General features: G+C 44.4%; 1 protein-coding gene across 3 annotated transcripts in view; it reads left to right on the top strand.

Moving 5' to 3' along the window:
- The window catches only part of LOC108942470 (bone morphogenetic protein receptor, type II b (serine/threonine kinase)), a 38,200-nt gene extending 23,632 nt beyond the window's left edge, over window positions 1-14,568 (top strand). Inside the window, exons 4-14 of one of the 3 annotated variants that reach the window (XM_029258035.1) lie at window positions 5,001-5,105; window positions 5,203-5,294; window positions 5,429-5,659; window positions 6,289-6,403; window positions 8,451-8,611; window positions 9,016-9,163; window positions 9,256-9,392; window positions 9,632-9,843; window positions 9,947-10,695; window positions 10,921-11,289; window positions 12,126-14,568. In XM_029258035.1, coding sequence (XP_029113868.1) covers window positions 5,001-5,105; window positions 5,203-5,294; window positions 5,429-5,659; window positions 6,289-6,403; window positions 8,451-8,611; window positions 9,016-9,163; window positions 9,256-9,392; window positions 9,632-9,843; window positions 9,947-10,695; window positions 10,921-11,289; window positions 12,126-12,412 — 2,606 coding nt within the window. In that variant the 3' untranslated portion in view covers window positions 12,413-14,568. Of the gene's footprint in view, window positions 1-5,000; window positions 5,106-5,202; window positions 5,295-5,428; window positions 5,660-6,288; window positions 6,404-8,450; window positions 8,612-9,015; window positions 9,164-9,255; window positions 9,393-9,631; window positions 9,844-9,946; window positions 11,290-12,125 lie in introns of all 3 variants that reach the window. The other 2 variants (XM_029258033.1, XM_029258034.1) reach the window with 2 other exon arrangements.
- Window positions 14,569-15,922: the final 1,354 nt, after the last annotated feature.

The raw sequence follows: 15,922 nt of genomic DNA on the forward strand, positions 1-15,922 counted from the left end.
ACGTTGATAATGTGGTATGCAGCTAACCATGCATGTGACAGAACTTCCTACTTTCCTGTGTTGATAGTTCTGTGCCAGACACAAGGGCTGTATGGGGTAAGGGGGTGGTGGGAAATTTTAGTGGTCCTACTACCCATCTGTCCTAACAGTCTGTTTCACAGACAGAGTTGCTGGGCATTTGTAGCTCTCACTGCCTTTCCTCACTTCAGGGCTGTGTGTCTGCCTCTAGTGACAGTGTGATGGTGACAAGATGGTAGGTATGTGTTTGGGAAAGTATATTGAATCGGAGCAGAGATTCACAAGACACACCCATGTACACATACACGTGTGCGCATGGGCACTCGCTGCAAATATGTAGACCTCTGTCCAGACATGCACTGCTATGCATACAAATGCATACACAGATACCAGACAGGCTTACAGACACACATACTTTCACCCAGACAAGCAGACGTATTTACACACACCTGTGTTCTCACCTCAGACACATACTGTCTCCTGTAGACTTACCAACAAGCAGTGATTCACACAGACATGCTCACACCCACACTGATGAGTTGAGGAGCTTATTCTGATGCAAGACTCAAGGCTGATTGACAAGCAGCATCTCAGCGTGAGCGCCTGCTAGCTGCAAAGCCCAAGCTCATTCAACAGAGGATTCCATTTCCACCAGGCCTGCCACAGCCTTTTAACATCACCTGTATGGCCACTGTGAAGGGAGATGTTTATGAAAAAATGTCAGATTCCTACAGGAGGGGATCTGAGGGGTGTGTCAGACAGCTGTGGCTTGGGGACAGGCTCATGAATAGACAAGGGGTCTCTACCATGTAATATTGCATGTTTAGATTGAGATGATTTGTAAGAGCTGTCTGTCACAGGGGTAGTCTAGCCTGATGGCTGCTGTGTTTTGTGTGTATGTATGTCTTTAAGGTTAATGCATATGTGATGAGGTTATGCCCTTTGTCCAATAGAAATAAAGGTGTTGTGAAGCCTGGAAAGGTAATGGTAAATCAGGTGGGCATCAGTCCAGAGACTCTTTAAATCCACAGAACAAGGGAGACAATCGGCCCTGTCCATAGGCATTTGTACAAATCCCTTTTAGATGAAATAGTAATAAAGATGAGCTCATTCACTCTGGACCCTTTACAAGGCTTGCCATTTGGATTTATACCCGACTTCCCCCAACATCATTGATTCCCCCTCCCTCTCTCTCTCTCACTATTGCAGTCTTGAGATGGGTGGAAATTTTTCCAGTGATAATTTAATTCTGTTTTCCAGTGATAATTTAATTCTGTTTGCATTGTGTTCGTAAGGGGAACCAGTAACAGTACTGGTGTTCCTTATAATAGTCTCCTCTCATCTTAAACTGCCAGACTTTCCACTTTTTTTTCGAGACCATTTGAAATACAGGCGTATGTGGGCGAGACTCAGACGGATAGGCCATCCATCAAGTGTCATGTTCTAGCCTGAGGACGTTTGCCGTCTGCTTCACGCCCAACTGCAGACCTGTGGGTCAGACCGTTGGTTAGATAAGAAACTGTCTTATTCATGCTGCTTTTTGAAAGTGTCTCATTGTAATCCAGGTTCCCTTGTGAGTCTCTAATTAGACACGTCACCTGGTGCGTAAAGTCTGTGCTTTATGTTCCTTTATTTACATTTACATTTATTCATTTAGCAAATGCTTTTCTCCAAAGCGATGTAGATGTCATAGAAAATACAATTTGTGCCTTACATTAGGAGAAAGAGACATAGCTGCAGATGTGACTCTTTAAGTACAGTTAGTTTCCTTCACCGTATGCACCGACATTCATTTTGTTCATTCAGTTCATTCAGTCAGACACCTAATTAGAATCTGATGTACGTATGGTGGAAGAAAAAGGCATGTACAAAAAGTAACCCATTAGACTCATATCAGCGGGTATCACCTCATATTTGTGCTTTTTTTTAGTGTGTCTTTGAGCAACACAAAGCTGTGGGAATTGCTGACATACACCCGTACGCACCTCCACAGTCAGAGTGCTGATAATCTGTTCTCGACGCCAGCAGTCTGTCGGGTGGAATCCACGCGTTGTGGGAGTTTTGTTCTGGTTTGTTCAGTGGGATGCTTCTGGACACGCACAACCCCACCCCCTATGCCACAGCAGACTAAAAAGGGCCCCCCTTCCTTCCGTCTCCTCCTGCCGACAGAGATAACGCAGGAGCAGGAAGAGGCCTGCACGGAGCTTGCTGAGGAGCACAAGAGCGATGCAGACTCCTGCTGGTGTGGGGGTGGGGACAAGGATTGTTAACAGCGCCTTCATACTTTTACATTGACAGTGCTTTTTCTATAGCTGTGTCATACATACAGTACATTGAGCGAAACCGTATTTGTGGGCCACACACTGTTAGTGTTTACTAAATAACAGGACTTGACCTTCTGCAAAGCTGTCCAGCGTGTATAAACACACAGATCAGAATGATGTATGCCAGACACACAGACCTTTGGGCTGTGAATGTTTCACACCCATGTCAGCAGTTCAAGGGGTGTGTTGGTGGGCAACCTGCCTATGCTGTGCTGAGTATATGGGAGGTTGTGAAAGCAGATGGGAGTTTTTGCCATGAATGCATTACTCACTGTTAAGGGGCTGCCAAGTTGACAGTGATAATGAAGACACCTTACTTGCTGAGGGGAAAACTGGTCCAACACACCATCTGGACTGGTTGGGGGGTACATGCATTAGCTACACCATAGGTTGAGTCCCACTATGGGCAGAGTGAGATGCAGTCCTCTGAGCTGTGTGCAGCTGCACCATTCAATACAGTTTTCCTTCTGGTCCTTCTGCCCCGTCTGTCAGCCAACTCTCACCAGCTCTTCTCTGGTATGGAGATGAAAAAGAGCACAGTGCAGATGTTTTGGTAGGTGGGGGGGTAACTGATCCCCTTGTACGTACCAAGCCCTGAACGCTGCGCTTGCTGACGGGGAGGGAGTTGGAGCCATTCATTCTGCAAAGAGTAAACAAATACATTGATTGCCCTGCTGGCTGAAATAAATTGTATTTAGTTTTTTGTTATCTTGTGCTCTGCAGTAACATACCACTCTGAAACTGAAGAGTAATGAAATGAGTGCTTTGCAGAAATTATTACTATTCTGGTAATAACCTAATTCATTAGGCCATTTCACCTGCTTGCAGAACAGCAGCGCTAATGGGAATTGAGTGCTGTTTGGCTCCCAGATATAAGTAACGACTAATCTGTGACGTGCGGTCGCAGAATGGCCCTACGATGAAGGTGTTTCGTCACGTGCAGTGTTGATTACACCTATGAGGGTTACTTTAAAGTTAATGCTGCCCGCTCTAGCAGATGTTGGTGTATCTAAAATAAGTTTTCATGCCAGTATTGTGTATCCCAAACTCGCTATGTGACTAGCTTTTTGTTTTGTTTGAGGTGCATGCATGTTGATTGTCAGGTTATTTCTGTATGTGTGTGTCTCAGACTCTGACTTTCAATCAGGTGTTCGTGTTTGCTTGTCTGTACTGTATGTGTATGTATGTCTTTCCTCAAGCCTCTTTTCTCAGCACCTGGGATTTTAAATCATCCTGGAATCCTCACTACTTTCTCTCATGTTCTTCTTTGTCCCTACTGCTGTGAGCTGGCCCTCTTGTGCTGTGTTGATAAGCCAGAAAGTGGCCATGTAAGACAACCCAGCTCTTTGCTGCACCGTTGTTCCAGTCATCCCTCTGCTGTCTCAGTCTAGGGAAGTGTAAATGTGCCCTAGTTCTCTTGAACATCTTGTCATTTGCTTCCAAGTGCCCTCTTGAGAGAAGCTAGAAATGGAATACACACTTAGCTACTTGTGGAAAGATTTGTATTGTAGTTGACACAGGAAAATGTTACTTTCCTGCCACTTTGGTTAGGCCTTGTTTCCATGTCATTTTGAAAAAGCTGTTTCTTCCTTGTTAGCAGAGAGAATAAATGTTCCTTCCAGTTTCCCATTTGGGAGAAAATCCCTGTCCTTTCAGGAGGCAGGTTTATATCCAGCCTTTCAGGGCAGTTGTGCCCTTTTACTGAACCTGTTACTTAAAGAGCTGGGAAATGTGCAGGAAGTGCAGCCTTCTGCGACCAGGGTTCTGAGAGTCCAGTCGCACTCCTCCTTGGCTCCATAACACCATTCATAGCACAAGACGCCAGTCTGCCTGAAAAGGGTGGGGTGCCTTCCTCCTCCTGTTTTTATTTCTTAATAGGAGGCAGGACTGACATTTCCAATGTTTGAGTCACAGAAATCCAAGGAATAAATGAATGCATGTGTTAGATATGGAAGGCAGGAGTGTCTTACTCCCAGGAGCTGGGCAGAATTCAGTGACAGAATTATGGGCTTATGGGGGAATCAAGGTGAAGGAGCAGCTGAGGAGGAGAAAAGAGATAAGGAGCAGGAGGCAACAGGAGAGAAGAGGGGACTGGGCAGAGTGGAATTCCACAGGGCAGTGAGAGGGAGGGGGCACTAGACGCTCCATGACATGCCAACATGGCTCTGTCTCCAGTACACGTAAACACTCGAGAGAGAGTCTGGTCCCACTGTCATTGTCTGTGTGTGATTATTTTAGAGGGTGAGTTTGCAAGTACTTGTGTGTGTTTGTGAGCTTATACACATGAACTAGCATTTTATATTTATATTTCATTTAGCAGATGCTATTCTCCAAAGTGATGTACTGTTATATATACTGTAAATGTTTGACTTGAGCCCTTTAGTGTGTATGTGAGACTTGTCATTCTGCTGTGGTTGATGTTGCTTTTAGCATTCAGGAGAAATCTGCTTTTTTTGTAGTACTGTATTGTGGGAGTTTCTAATGTACAGTTGTATCAAAGCATCATCTTTGTACAGAGGATGACATGAAAAAATTGAAGCAGTTGGAAGGAAAAATGTGTGAAGATAAATATCTGCTGGCATGGTGTGGAACAACCTGCAGCAACCCAATTATGCAGCAGTGCGTTGCTAAGTGATGCGTTCTTTCCACTTTTCTCAGAGCCAAAGCTGTATCGTGAGGAGGCAATCGTCATTGCCCTGGCATCGGTCTCCATTGTTGCCGTTCTCATTGTTGCACTCTTCTTTGGATATCGAATGCTGACAGGTGAGTAGCTATGTGATGGGGTTTAGAGGAGGCCTTCGTATGACCTGGTTCATGATCCCTTACCCCAGCCTCTATGTTGTTGTGTGTCTGGCTGAAGGAAACAGAAAGCAGGGTCTGCACAACATGGATGAGATGGAGGCAGCAACGTCTGAACCCTCATTGGACCTGGACAGCCTGAAGCTGCTAGAGGTGGGTCCTCTGAACTTTATTTTTGTTAACTCTTCTTGCTTTGGACAAGCTCGTATCCTAATGCATTTATATAGCCCACAATTTTACATGTAATCCTTAAAATTTTAAACTACAGTTTTGGCCATTCTCCTCAGCTGATTGGCCGAGGCCGGTATGGCTCGGTGTACAAGGGCTCTCTTGATGAGCGGCCCGTGGCAGTCAAGGTGTTCACGTACGCCAACCGGCAGAACTTTGTGAACGAACGCGGAATCTACAGACTCCCTCTGCTGGAGCATGACAACATTGCACGGTTCATTGTGGGTGATGGGCGCCTGACAACGGACGGCCGCATGGAGTATCTGTTGGTTATGGAGTACTACCCACATGTGAGTAATAAATGGAATACAAACACTTTGGACTACGGATTTCAAGGTGTGGCTGTCCAATAGGAGGTGCAAAACACACATTGACACCACTTCCACTGAAAATTAAAGGAAAATGTGAAATTCAAGCTGAAAACAAATTTGTCATGAGATTTAGAAAACAGTGATTAGAGTGAGGGTTTCCCTCCCCTTATCAGCTGCTCATTCGTTTATACCTTCAATTCTTTCTTAGCTGATGTGTGGTCCCAAGGTTTCTAACTGGATTTGTAGAACCATGGCAGTAATTCTAACACCTGCTAGAGAATATTCTGTTAGCACAAGTGACATGGGCCTCTGCTGAACCGGGATGCACACCAAACTTTGTAGGTTATGTTCAGTTAATATATCAGAGGAACGTTGTAACGTCTACGTGGACATTACTATGGTACTTAACATAAAAATACAATGTAATGAGGTGATATAGTTGATGAGCTGCCCTGTGTGTAAAGTTAAATTCTGCTTGTATTTTTCTTTGTGTACCCGTTTTCCTTTATCTCCGTAACCCTACTTTTTCCTGCTCATGTTGTCTTTCACCTCCACTGGTCTCTATCTGCTACTGTGCCCCCTCCCCCCATTGGTACCCCTCTGGACAGGGTTCTTTGTGTCAGTACCTGAACTTGCAGGCAGGCGACTGGGTGAGCTGCTGCCGTCTGGCCCACTCAGTCACTCGAGGCCTAGCCTATCTCCATACGGAGCTGGTGCGAGGAGGTGAGTTCTGCGCCCAGACCATGGTCAGCTTGCTGGTCTTGCACGGAACATTCTTTCCAATCTACTGTACTTCTACCATGCTGATAAGCTGCTGTGTCTTTATAGATTTTAAGAAAATGCAAACAAGCCATGAGTTGATTTCTCAAAAGAAAGTTAAGTTGGTTACACTTAACACATATCTGTAAATGCTGACTTGGAAAGAGAACTCACAGGCCCTGGAAAAGGAGATGAAGTGGAACAAATCAATAATTCATGGCTTTAAAGGACAAACTGCAACCAGCATCTTCTGTTTGATGTGGACAGCTGAAGGTCATTCCTTACGCCAGACATCAGTTGAATATTAGTAGTAATACCACTGAATGCTGAGATCTGTCATCAGTGTAGTCCGTTCATAATTCATTGCACAAATGATTAGTAGATAAATGGAATTGTGGCAATTGAAACAAAGTATATGTCAAAGCAGTGCCACAAATATTATGCCAGTTCATAGTTTTCATTCAATTTCTGGATATTTCACTACACAAAGGGTGACCTTTCTATCCATATGTCCATCTGTCAGACTAGGCTTTGATCTTTCCTGAAACCTGACCTCTGAGTGTTATACTTTCCCTATTGTAGTCTTTATTTAAATAAATGAAATGGGATCCACAGTGACCCCTTGATGTGCTGAGTATATGTGGGGATCGCTTGGAGATTTGAGGTAGAATGTGATGGTTTGTAGAAATCCTGTAATAATGTCTGGAACTCATCCCAGCAGTAGTTGAAGCGTTCTGCTGCAATCAATGAACCGGGGGGGGGGGGGGGGGAATAAGTACTCCCTACCATATAGCAACATGTCCAGAAATAGACTGTTACTAAAAACTGTCTTGTGCACATTTTCATGTGCTTGGTGAAATATTACTCCGAGCTCTTGACTCATTGTTTATTTTTAAATATACCACTCTTCAGCCCAAGGCCGAAAATAGACAAACAATAGACAGCAATCCTGAAATCTATGGAAGGGAGCTATACTTAAGCTTGGAAACTCAGGAAGAGGCTTGGAGGAACGTTTTTCTGTAAAAACTGAACAGTCGCGTGTAATTCAAGTCTAAACTTTTGGAGACAAGTTCAGACTGCAGGCACTGAGACGGTTGTTTGTTTAAAGTGAAATGCATACACTTTCTCTTCCATTTGAACAAATTTCCATTGGTGCTGAGAAAATAAACACTGTGGCACTGTGAGGCATTCAGGGACACGTGATGCCTGTTCTCAAAGCATTGATACTGGTGAAAGAGGGGAAGTCATGTGAAAAACAATGAGCGCATGTGGGCCAGGCAGAATCATCTTTAGAATGATTTTTTTTTTTTTTTTTTTTTTTTTTTTATTATTTTTAAATGGGGGGCAGGGGGAATTATGTGCCATAGTAACAGGTTTTTTTCTGCAAGGTTGATTGGACAGCTAAGGCCCACCTTGTTCCTATGATAAAGTCCCCCTGATGTTACACTGAAATTATTGTAGTGGTTCAGAGTCCTTTGATGTACTGACAATAGTAACTATGAAATTTGCAAGGAAAGGGATAGAAGGCCCATCTTCCTTCCCTCCTTCCAAAACCACAGTGCTTTCTTCAAAATGCCTTCTGTTTTACTTAGCGCCTTCTAGTGGAAAACTATGTGCAGTGTGAGTTTGAACATTAAAAACAAAACAAAAAAACAAAAATAAAATAAAAAACAAAATAAATTAACGGTGAAGCTGTGGAATTTAAATGACTAGCAGCAGAAATGCGGTACATTCAAGGAAACAATGATAATATGGACTTAGGAGATTCTAGTGTTTGATATGGATTCTGTTTTTTAAAAAAAGGACCCTTAATCATCTTCAGTTCATATTCAGTTGAAGTACTTTAAGAATCTGTAGAACTTGCATGCCACGTCAAGTGAACTTGGTAGTTTTCTTCTGTTTTTAAAAAGAGTTGTGAATAGCATGAGTACAGTTGTTCTTTAAAATATGTTCCTTATGACCAGGAGCTGACAAGGGTTAATTCTCAGCTGCCGTTTCCTCTACGCTTTAGACTTGTACAAGCCAGCAGTTTCCCACCGGGACCTCAACAGCAGGAACATTCTGGTGAAGAATGATGGCACGTGTGTGATCAGCGACTTTGGGCTGTCCATGAAACTCACTGGGAACCGGATGGTGCGGCCTGGCGAGGAGGAGAATGCTGCCATCAGTGAGGTGAGACTCTGGTTTAGAAGCCCATGTATAAATAATCCTCTGACGTTGATAAAATAACTTCAGTTGACAGGATCTTCTCACTTTTAGCTCTTGCTGATGATGCTATATTTTCATTTAGCTGATGCTCTTCTCCAAAGCGACTTACAATGTTAATCTTCCTACAATTACTTACCCATTTCTGCAGTTGGGTAGTTTTTACTGGAGCAATTTACGGTAAGTACCTTGCCCAAGGGTACTACAGCTGGAGGTGAGATTCCAACTTGTAACCTTTGGATCTAAAGGCAGCAGCTCTGACCACTACAGTACATTGTCACTACTCACGCCCAGTGTTATATGGCTATTGAAGAAATCTGTTGGAAGCTAAACCAAGACCCATTTACCCCTCTGTTTATCGCCTACTCCAGGTGGGCACCATACGTTACATGGCTCCCGAGGTGCTGGAAGGGGCAGTAAACCTGCGAGATTGTGAGTCTGCTCTCAAGCAGGTGGATATGTATGCCCTTGGCCTCATCTACTGGGAGATCTTCATGCGCTGCTCTGATCTCTTTCCTGGTGAGCCTCCTTCCATCAACATCCTCAGTCCTATGAAATTTCCCCTTCAATGCTTGAAGCCCTGACTGACCCTCTTCACAATCCTTCTGTAGGGGAGACAGTGCCGGAATACCAGATGGCCTTCCAAGCAGAGGTGGGGAACCACCCTTCCTTTGAGGACATGCAAGTTCTTGTGTCAAGGGAAAAGCAGAGGCCAAAGTTTCCTGAGGCATGGAAGGAGAACAGTTTGGTGAGGACCAGGAAACACCTCTCTTGTCAGCATGATGCACTTAACCAATAAGTGACCTCTCTGTTCAGTTTCCCTGTCCCTGAGAGGCAACATTATAAAACTCCACCCCCTTTCCTTTGGTTGGTTAGACATACCTGTCTAGATCCTTCTAACTCCAGTTATTTCCTGACCCCAGAAAAAGGGCCTTCAGGCTTGCCATAGCTGTGAGTGTTTGGCTCATCTTCCTTTTCTCCTAACAGGCAGTTCGTTCGCTCAAGGAGACAATGGAAGACTGCTGGGACCAGGATGCAGAAGCGCGACTCACGGCTCAGTGCGCAGAGGAGCGCATGGCAGAGCTGCTACTCATCTGGGATCGCAACAAGTCTGTGAGCCCAACAGTTAACCCCATGAGCACAGCGCTGCAGAATGAGAGGTGCCTTCTACAAACCAGTCTCCCATGTATCACAGAGGGGTAATGGAGATATTGAGATGGAACCCAACAGACCTGGCTACTAAGGTTCCTGGTGGTGTGTCACAACTTCCGGCATACTGACTGGTTTTGTCTTCTCTTGCAGGAATTTGTCTCACAGTCGTAGGGTGCCCAAAATGGGGCCCTACCCTGACTACTCCTCCTCCTCCTACATTGAGGATCATGAGGGCATGGTGAAGAACCTGCAGAGTGAAGCCTCAATCTTGGGAGGCTCTTCAGGTGGTGGGAAGGGTGGTCAGGGGAGCGGTGGCAGTACTGGAGCAGTTGGGGTTGGAGAAAAGAACCGCAACTCCATAAACTATGAGCGGCAGCAGGCCCAAGCACGACTGCCTAGCCCTGAGAGGAGTTCAGTAAGTCTCTCCAACAGCACCACTGCAACCACCAGCACTACTGGCTTGACGCCTAGCACCATCATGACCACCATTTCTGAGTCAGGCCACCCAGAGGAGGTAGGCACCAGTGCTGGGGCGACAGTGATACCAGTACCTGTGTGCCTGCAGCTCACTGAAGAAGATCTGGAGACCACTAAGCTGGACCCTAAGGAAGTGGACAAGAACCTGAAGGAGAGCTCTGATGAGAACCTGATGGAACACTCATTGAAGCAGTTCTGTGCTCCTGACCCACTCAGCTCTGGGAGTTCCAGTCTGCTCTACCCGCTTATTAAGCTGGCTGCTGAGGTCACAGGGGGCAGTGGGACAGGGGCAGTGGGGCAGACCGAGTTTGGAGTGGGAGTTAGTGGGATTGGAGATGCCCAGACCACTGTCTTCCCTTTGCCCAAGCAGCAGAACCTACCCAAGCGGCCCACCACTCTGCCGCTGAATACCAAACCCCTGGGTAAGGAGTCATCCTCCTTGCGCCTCAAGTTTGGAAAGCATGGAAAATCCAACCTGAAGCAGGTAGAAACTGGTGTAGCTAAGATGAACACAGTAGTTGCTGTTGAACCCCACCTAGTCACAATCACAAACAACGGGCCTGTGGTCCGGGCTGCTGCAGCTGCTGCAGCTGCTGCAGGCGGGTACACAGGCCCAGCCGCCTCATTTGGGAACTCCAATCCCGCAGGGCCCCAGGCTGAAGGTTCTGTCCCTCTGCTGCAGTCTCAGCTTAGCAGCGAGGACAGCCGCTTGAACATCAACTCCAGTCCGGATGAGCATGAGCCCCTGCTGCAAAGGGAGCAGCCTGCTGCCCGGGACCGGCTGCCGGACCTGCACCACCACACGGGTCGCACCAACTCCAACAATAACAACAGCAACAACAACGGTGCCTGTCCCAGCACACAGCCCTCTTTAGCACCCCTAGCCTCTGACTTGGTCGCTGTAGCCACAGAACCGCAGGGGGAGGCCCTGTTGCGGCAGGACAAGCCGAGGAGAGCGGAGCGGCCCAACTCCCTGGACCTCTCCTCCACCACACTGGACTCTTTCTGCCTGCAGGGTATGTTTCGCTGGATTGCTCCACCCTTCCCAGTCATCTTCCTCTACCTGTAAGCCCCCGTGCATCTAAATGTCCTTAGATACCATGTGGTTCTTGATCTAGGGAGAGAGCAAATGAGGTGAGGGGATTAGTGCCTATCTGCCCTACTCAAGCAGTGAAGGCAGGGTACTACATAAGTCATTACCCTGTTTTCACTGAGATGCAAGTGGATATGTCCTCTAAATGGTGCCTGTTGGCAGAAATTTCACAGCTGTGATAAGAATCTGGAGAACTTTCTGCTTTGTAGCTTGTGAGGGAACTGATGAGGATGAGGAGATCAGTGTATCACGGAAAGGAGAGATGACTTCAGCGCTGACAAATTCATAACCAGGAAAATAACGGGAAGCAAATGGGTGTATTCAAGGCTATCCATATTCCTTGTCTAGTGCCAGTTTTATTTAGCACATTTGGGTGGGGATTTTTCTGTACAGATTTTGTACTTTGACAAGACCAACTCTGAATTTCCTGTATCCGATTACTATGAGCATATTATTTTCAAATTACAGAAGTTTGTAGTTTCTAAATGGATTTTGAGTAAGGGGTGCAATAATGTAGAGCAAATATTAAATTGCATAGTGGCTGTTTTCAGTTTCCACACAAACAGCCCTGTTATAGTAATCCTTAGGAAAATATATACTCTTACAAGTAGCCAGTGATACCAAGGCTTTCAGTGGTATAAACTTTTTTCCCCAGACAGAAAAAGTACAAACTTACTCCAAGTTTTGGCCTCTAGAGAGCAATGAACATTGAGTTGTCTCTTCAGTGAATTCTCAGTTCCCAATTGTTACACTTTTCAGATGAGGGCTTGCTGCAGGATGGGAAAACGGGATCGGGTGAGAAGATTAAGAAGCGTGTGAAGACGCCTTACTCACTGAAGCGGTGGCGTCCCTCGACCTGGGTCGTGTCCACCACTGCCCTGGACGGAGAGGTCAACAACAACGGGAATGCTCACCATGGCCAAAATCTGAGTCAACCCAACACCAGCCACTCCAAATCCAGCACTGCTGTGTTCCTGGTGGGGGGGGGCACCGCCACTGCCATTGCTGGCATCCCCTCTGACCCCCCAACCATGACCTGTCTGTGAAGTATGACCTTCGCTTGGAGCCACAGCCATGAGGATGGTGTTCGCTGGAAAGCATCGCTATTTAGGTGTTTTCCCAGGTCTTTTTCCAGGAAGTGGTTGATATTGTTTTTTTTTTTTTTTTTTAAAGTGTGGAAAATGAAGAAATGACTTAACAGCCAAGAAGCGCTTAATTTTGTATTTTTCCCTTGTATTTCTCCAGCTGTCAGAAGAAATTGCTTTAAACAGAACCCAGCTATGCAGCAACATTGGCTTAAAATGCTTCCCCCCATCTTTTTTGTAAATGTTCTCGTATGTCTGAAGTTTTTTTTTTTTTTTTTTTTTTTTTTTTTTTTTTGGGTAATGTTTTGTTGCACTTTTCAAAAGTAACCCTAATCGCACAGTTAAGTATCTGACCATGCAAAACAGTGGTCTTAAAAATGTATAATGAAGACATGACAATGTGTTGATGATACAATCAGAACTGACCACTCATGTAGATGCTGTTTTAATGTGTGAATGCATATGTAGAATGGTCTATAAAAAGAAAGTGGTCTTTAAGACACAATTGCCTGCTATATTGTTTCACTGTTTTTCACTATTTGTTAATTTTATGCAAATTTTATGATTAATGATTTTTATGTATAGCTATTCCTTTTGTGTAATGTGTATCCAACATTTTGTATCTTTTTTGAACGTGCAATAGGCTTTAGCTTTGAGGTACTGTTTCATTTCAGATATTTTCTGTTTTCCATCAATTTTAATTGATGTTGCAAGCAGCTCACTTTTGAGTGGTAGCAGTCCTGCATTCAGCCTGCGTCTCCTGACTTTTGAGACAATCCTTTAGCATCTCAGACTGAAAAACAGTTGGTATAATAGATGGAGTAGTTCATTTTTGTTCTGTCACTTGGAGAACAGTAGGATCCATACAATCGGAAAATGAAGCACTGTAATTGATGAACTCAAGCGAACAGCTGCTCGTTTTTCTTTTTTCACAAAAGAGAACCACTTTGATTCACGATCCACCTCCTTGTGCTGCGGGTTCGTCCCTGTTGCCCTGGAGAATGCATAGCACAGCCCAACCTCAGACCGCTTGCAGCCTTTCTTCTCATTCTATGCAATACAGAGCTCTGCGTTCGAACCCAAGTCTCGGCCAGTGTGTTCGTCTGTATGTTGTGCTGGAGCAAGCTTGTAATGTGCAGCGTAGCATGTGGGAGAGGAGTGTGTTTGGCTGGGCCTGCCCTGTGGAGGTAGTCGCATGACTTCTTAGTTGGGGTAGCATAAGGGCAGGAGGGCTTTACTAACCTCCCCTCTTCACAAGCAGAGCCCTGAACGTAAGGCATGTCTAAATGTATACATTTCTCACACACATGCGCACACACACACGCATGTTGTGTGGTTTTAATTTTACATGTCTGCTATTTGTAAATGTATAAACTACAGTTAAGCTTACTGGAACAATTTGCCACTGTGTAATGCTTTAAAAAGGAAAATTTGAACTTTGTTTGAAACAGAAGCAGATGCAGTTCTGTTTACCTGTGAATGTTTTCTGCCGCTTGAGCTGCAAGCAATTGCATGGAGTGGTCTTCGACTTGAAAGGGAAGTGGTTGGGAGGGATGGGCTGACCGAACTGGGCAAAGTGGTGGCTTTTAGCTCACAAATGGTGGTTTGTGTCCTGTAAAATGTATATGATGTCTTATTACAGCATAACATTATGTTCTTATAGCTTTTTTGTTGTTAATCAAACTCTGCAGTATTTGTTGGCCTCAGGAATTTGAGGTTTGCATGTCTATGAAGACCTGATTGACCCAGATGTATTTGGATACTAAAACAATATTGCCTCATTAGTGACTCTGCAGAGATTTGTGTTTTGCCTAATGTAGCTTTTTTTTTTACTTTAATCCTTTCATTTTTGTTGTACGTTAATGTAAACGTAATATGGGACTTCACTGTATATCATCAGAAGCAGCCTTTCCCTTTATTTTTACCTCTGCTTTTTGCAGGAGAAATAATCACACTTGCCACCCTGCCTGCCAGTCCTAGTCCCTCCTGATTTAGAGGGCATTACAGTGCATATGCCGACAGGGCTGCTCTTAAATCTGAGGAAGCGCGAAGCTGAGTTTTAGCTGTCATTTTGATATTTGCAGTGTGACAACTGTGAAATCTTTCTCACACACACATACACATACATACACAGTTTGAAAGAGACCGCATTGCACCTTGCTGGCAATGCCAACGTTCACTTAAACTGAGATGTCTCGGTCACTTTGTTTTCAACGTCCTGCTTCTTAATAGAACAGTCCTTGTCTGTCCGTAATGTCCGTTGGACCTTTTGTGTAAATGGATTTGTATATAATGCAGTTTCCTTTGCTATGTGCAGCATTTTCAGTTACACATCTACTACATGAATGAGAAACTAGAACTACTGCTCAGCTCTTGCTCTGGGACCAATACGAAGATAAATGACACTGATTTATTAAGTTGATTTAGTGGTGCAGTTGAGCAAAAAAACTGCAACACCTGAACTTGCCATTTTCTTGAAGGAAAGATTAATTTTACAGAAAGCGGTGTACTTTTGCTGATAAGCACTTGGGTCATGACCTTTGGCAGGGGTTTACCTCAGATATTACCGCTGTCCGTTGGTTTGGCACAAGATGAGTCAGGAACCACGGGTGTGTTTCGTCTTTCTCCCCTCCTGACGTGTATCAGTTCTTAACCTAAACTCCCAACTAAATATGGCCATGGGTTGTAGTTTGTTTTGGTTACTACTGGGATGCAGTGTGTCAATCCCTGGACTTCTTACTTTGCCACAACATAATGCACACAAACACTTTCCCAAACACCAGTTTTCAGCACTTAGTTTGTTGTGTACGTGTTATGCAGTGGAAGACGTGTCAGTCCCGTGAAGGAACTACGTGGTTCAATGTCAGAAGACGGGGGCCCACACAATCTCAAACCAAACCCCTCTCTGCTAAAGAAATACTTGTACTGCAGCGCTCGTGTCCAACCGCATCCCGTCAGCACGGAACCCAAACAAAAAGTGGCATTGCTCAGAGGTTACCGCTAATGGGCTGATTTAATTTTTTTTATCCCTGAATTATTCATGTTAATATTTCCTTTTTTTGCTTTTGTAAATATATTGCTTTTATTTACTGAGGCAAAATCGTATATAGTGTCATTACAGATTATTTTTGTGTGTGTGTCGCTGACCTGCTTTTCCTTTGCAGTTGAAGCTGGAAGTTGATACGACGTCCGACTTTTAGTGTTGCTCTAGACAAGAAGAAGCCACTCTGAATTTTTCTACTCAAGCTTGTAAAATAAGCATTTTGAGACAGATATAAACAAATGCTAACATATTAGTCTGTTGGTTTTAAGACTGGGCTGAACATGACATTTAAACAAGAAGGCCTGCTGTAAACCATACATTATTCAGTTGATTAAAGATTATATTACTGAAAAAAAAATATTGTGATTTTTTTTTTTTTTTTTTTTTTTTTTTTTCTTTCTTCTTCTTACTTGGTGGTATCCATGTAA

This window comes from Scleropages formosus, chromosome 14 (genome assembly GCF_900964775.1).
Source record: "Scleropages formosus chromosome 14, fSclFor1.1, whole genome shotgun sequence".
Classification (NCBI taxonomy): domain Eukaryota; kingdom Metazoa; phylum Chordata; class Actinopteri; order Osteoglossiformes; family Osteoglossidae; genus Scleropages; species Scleropages formosus.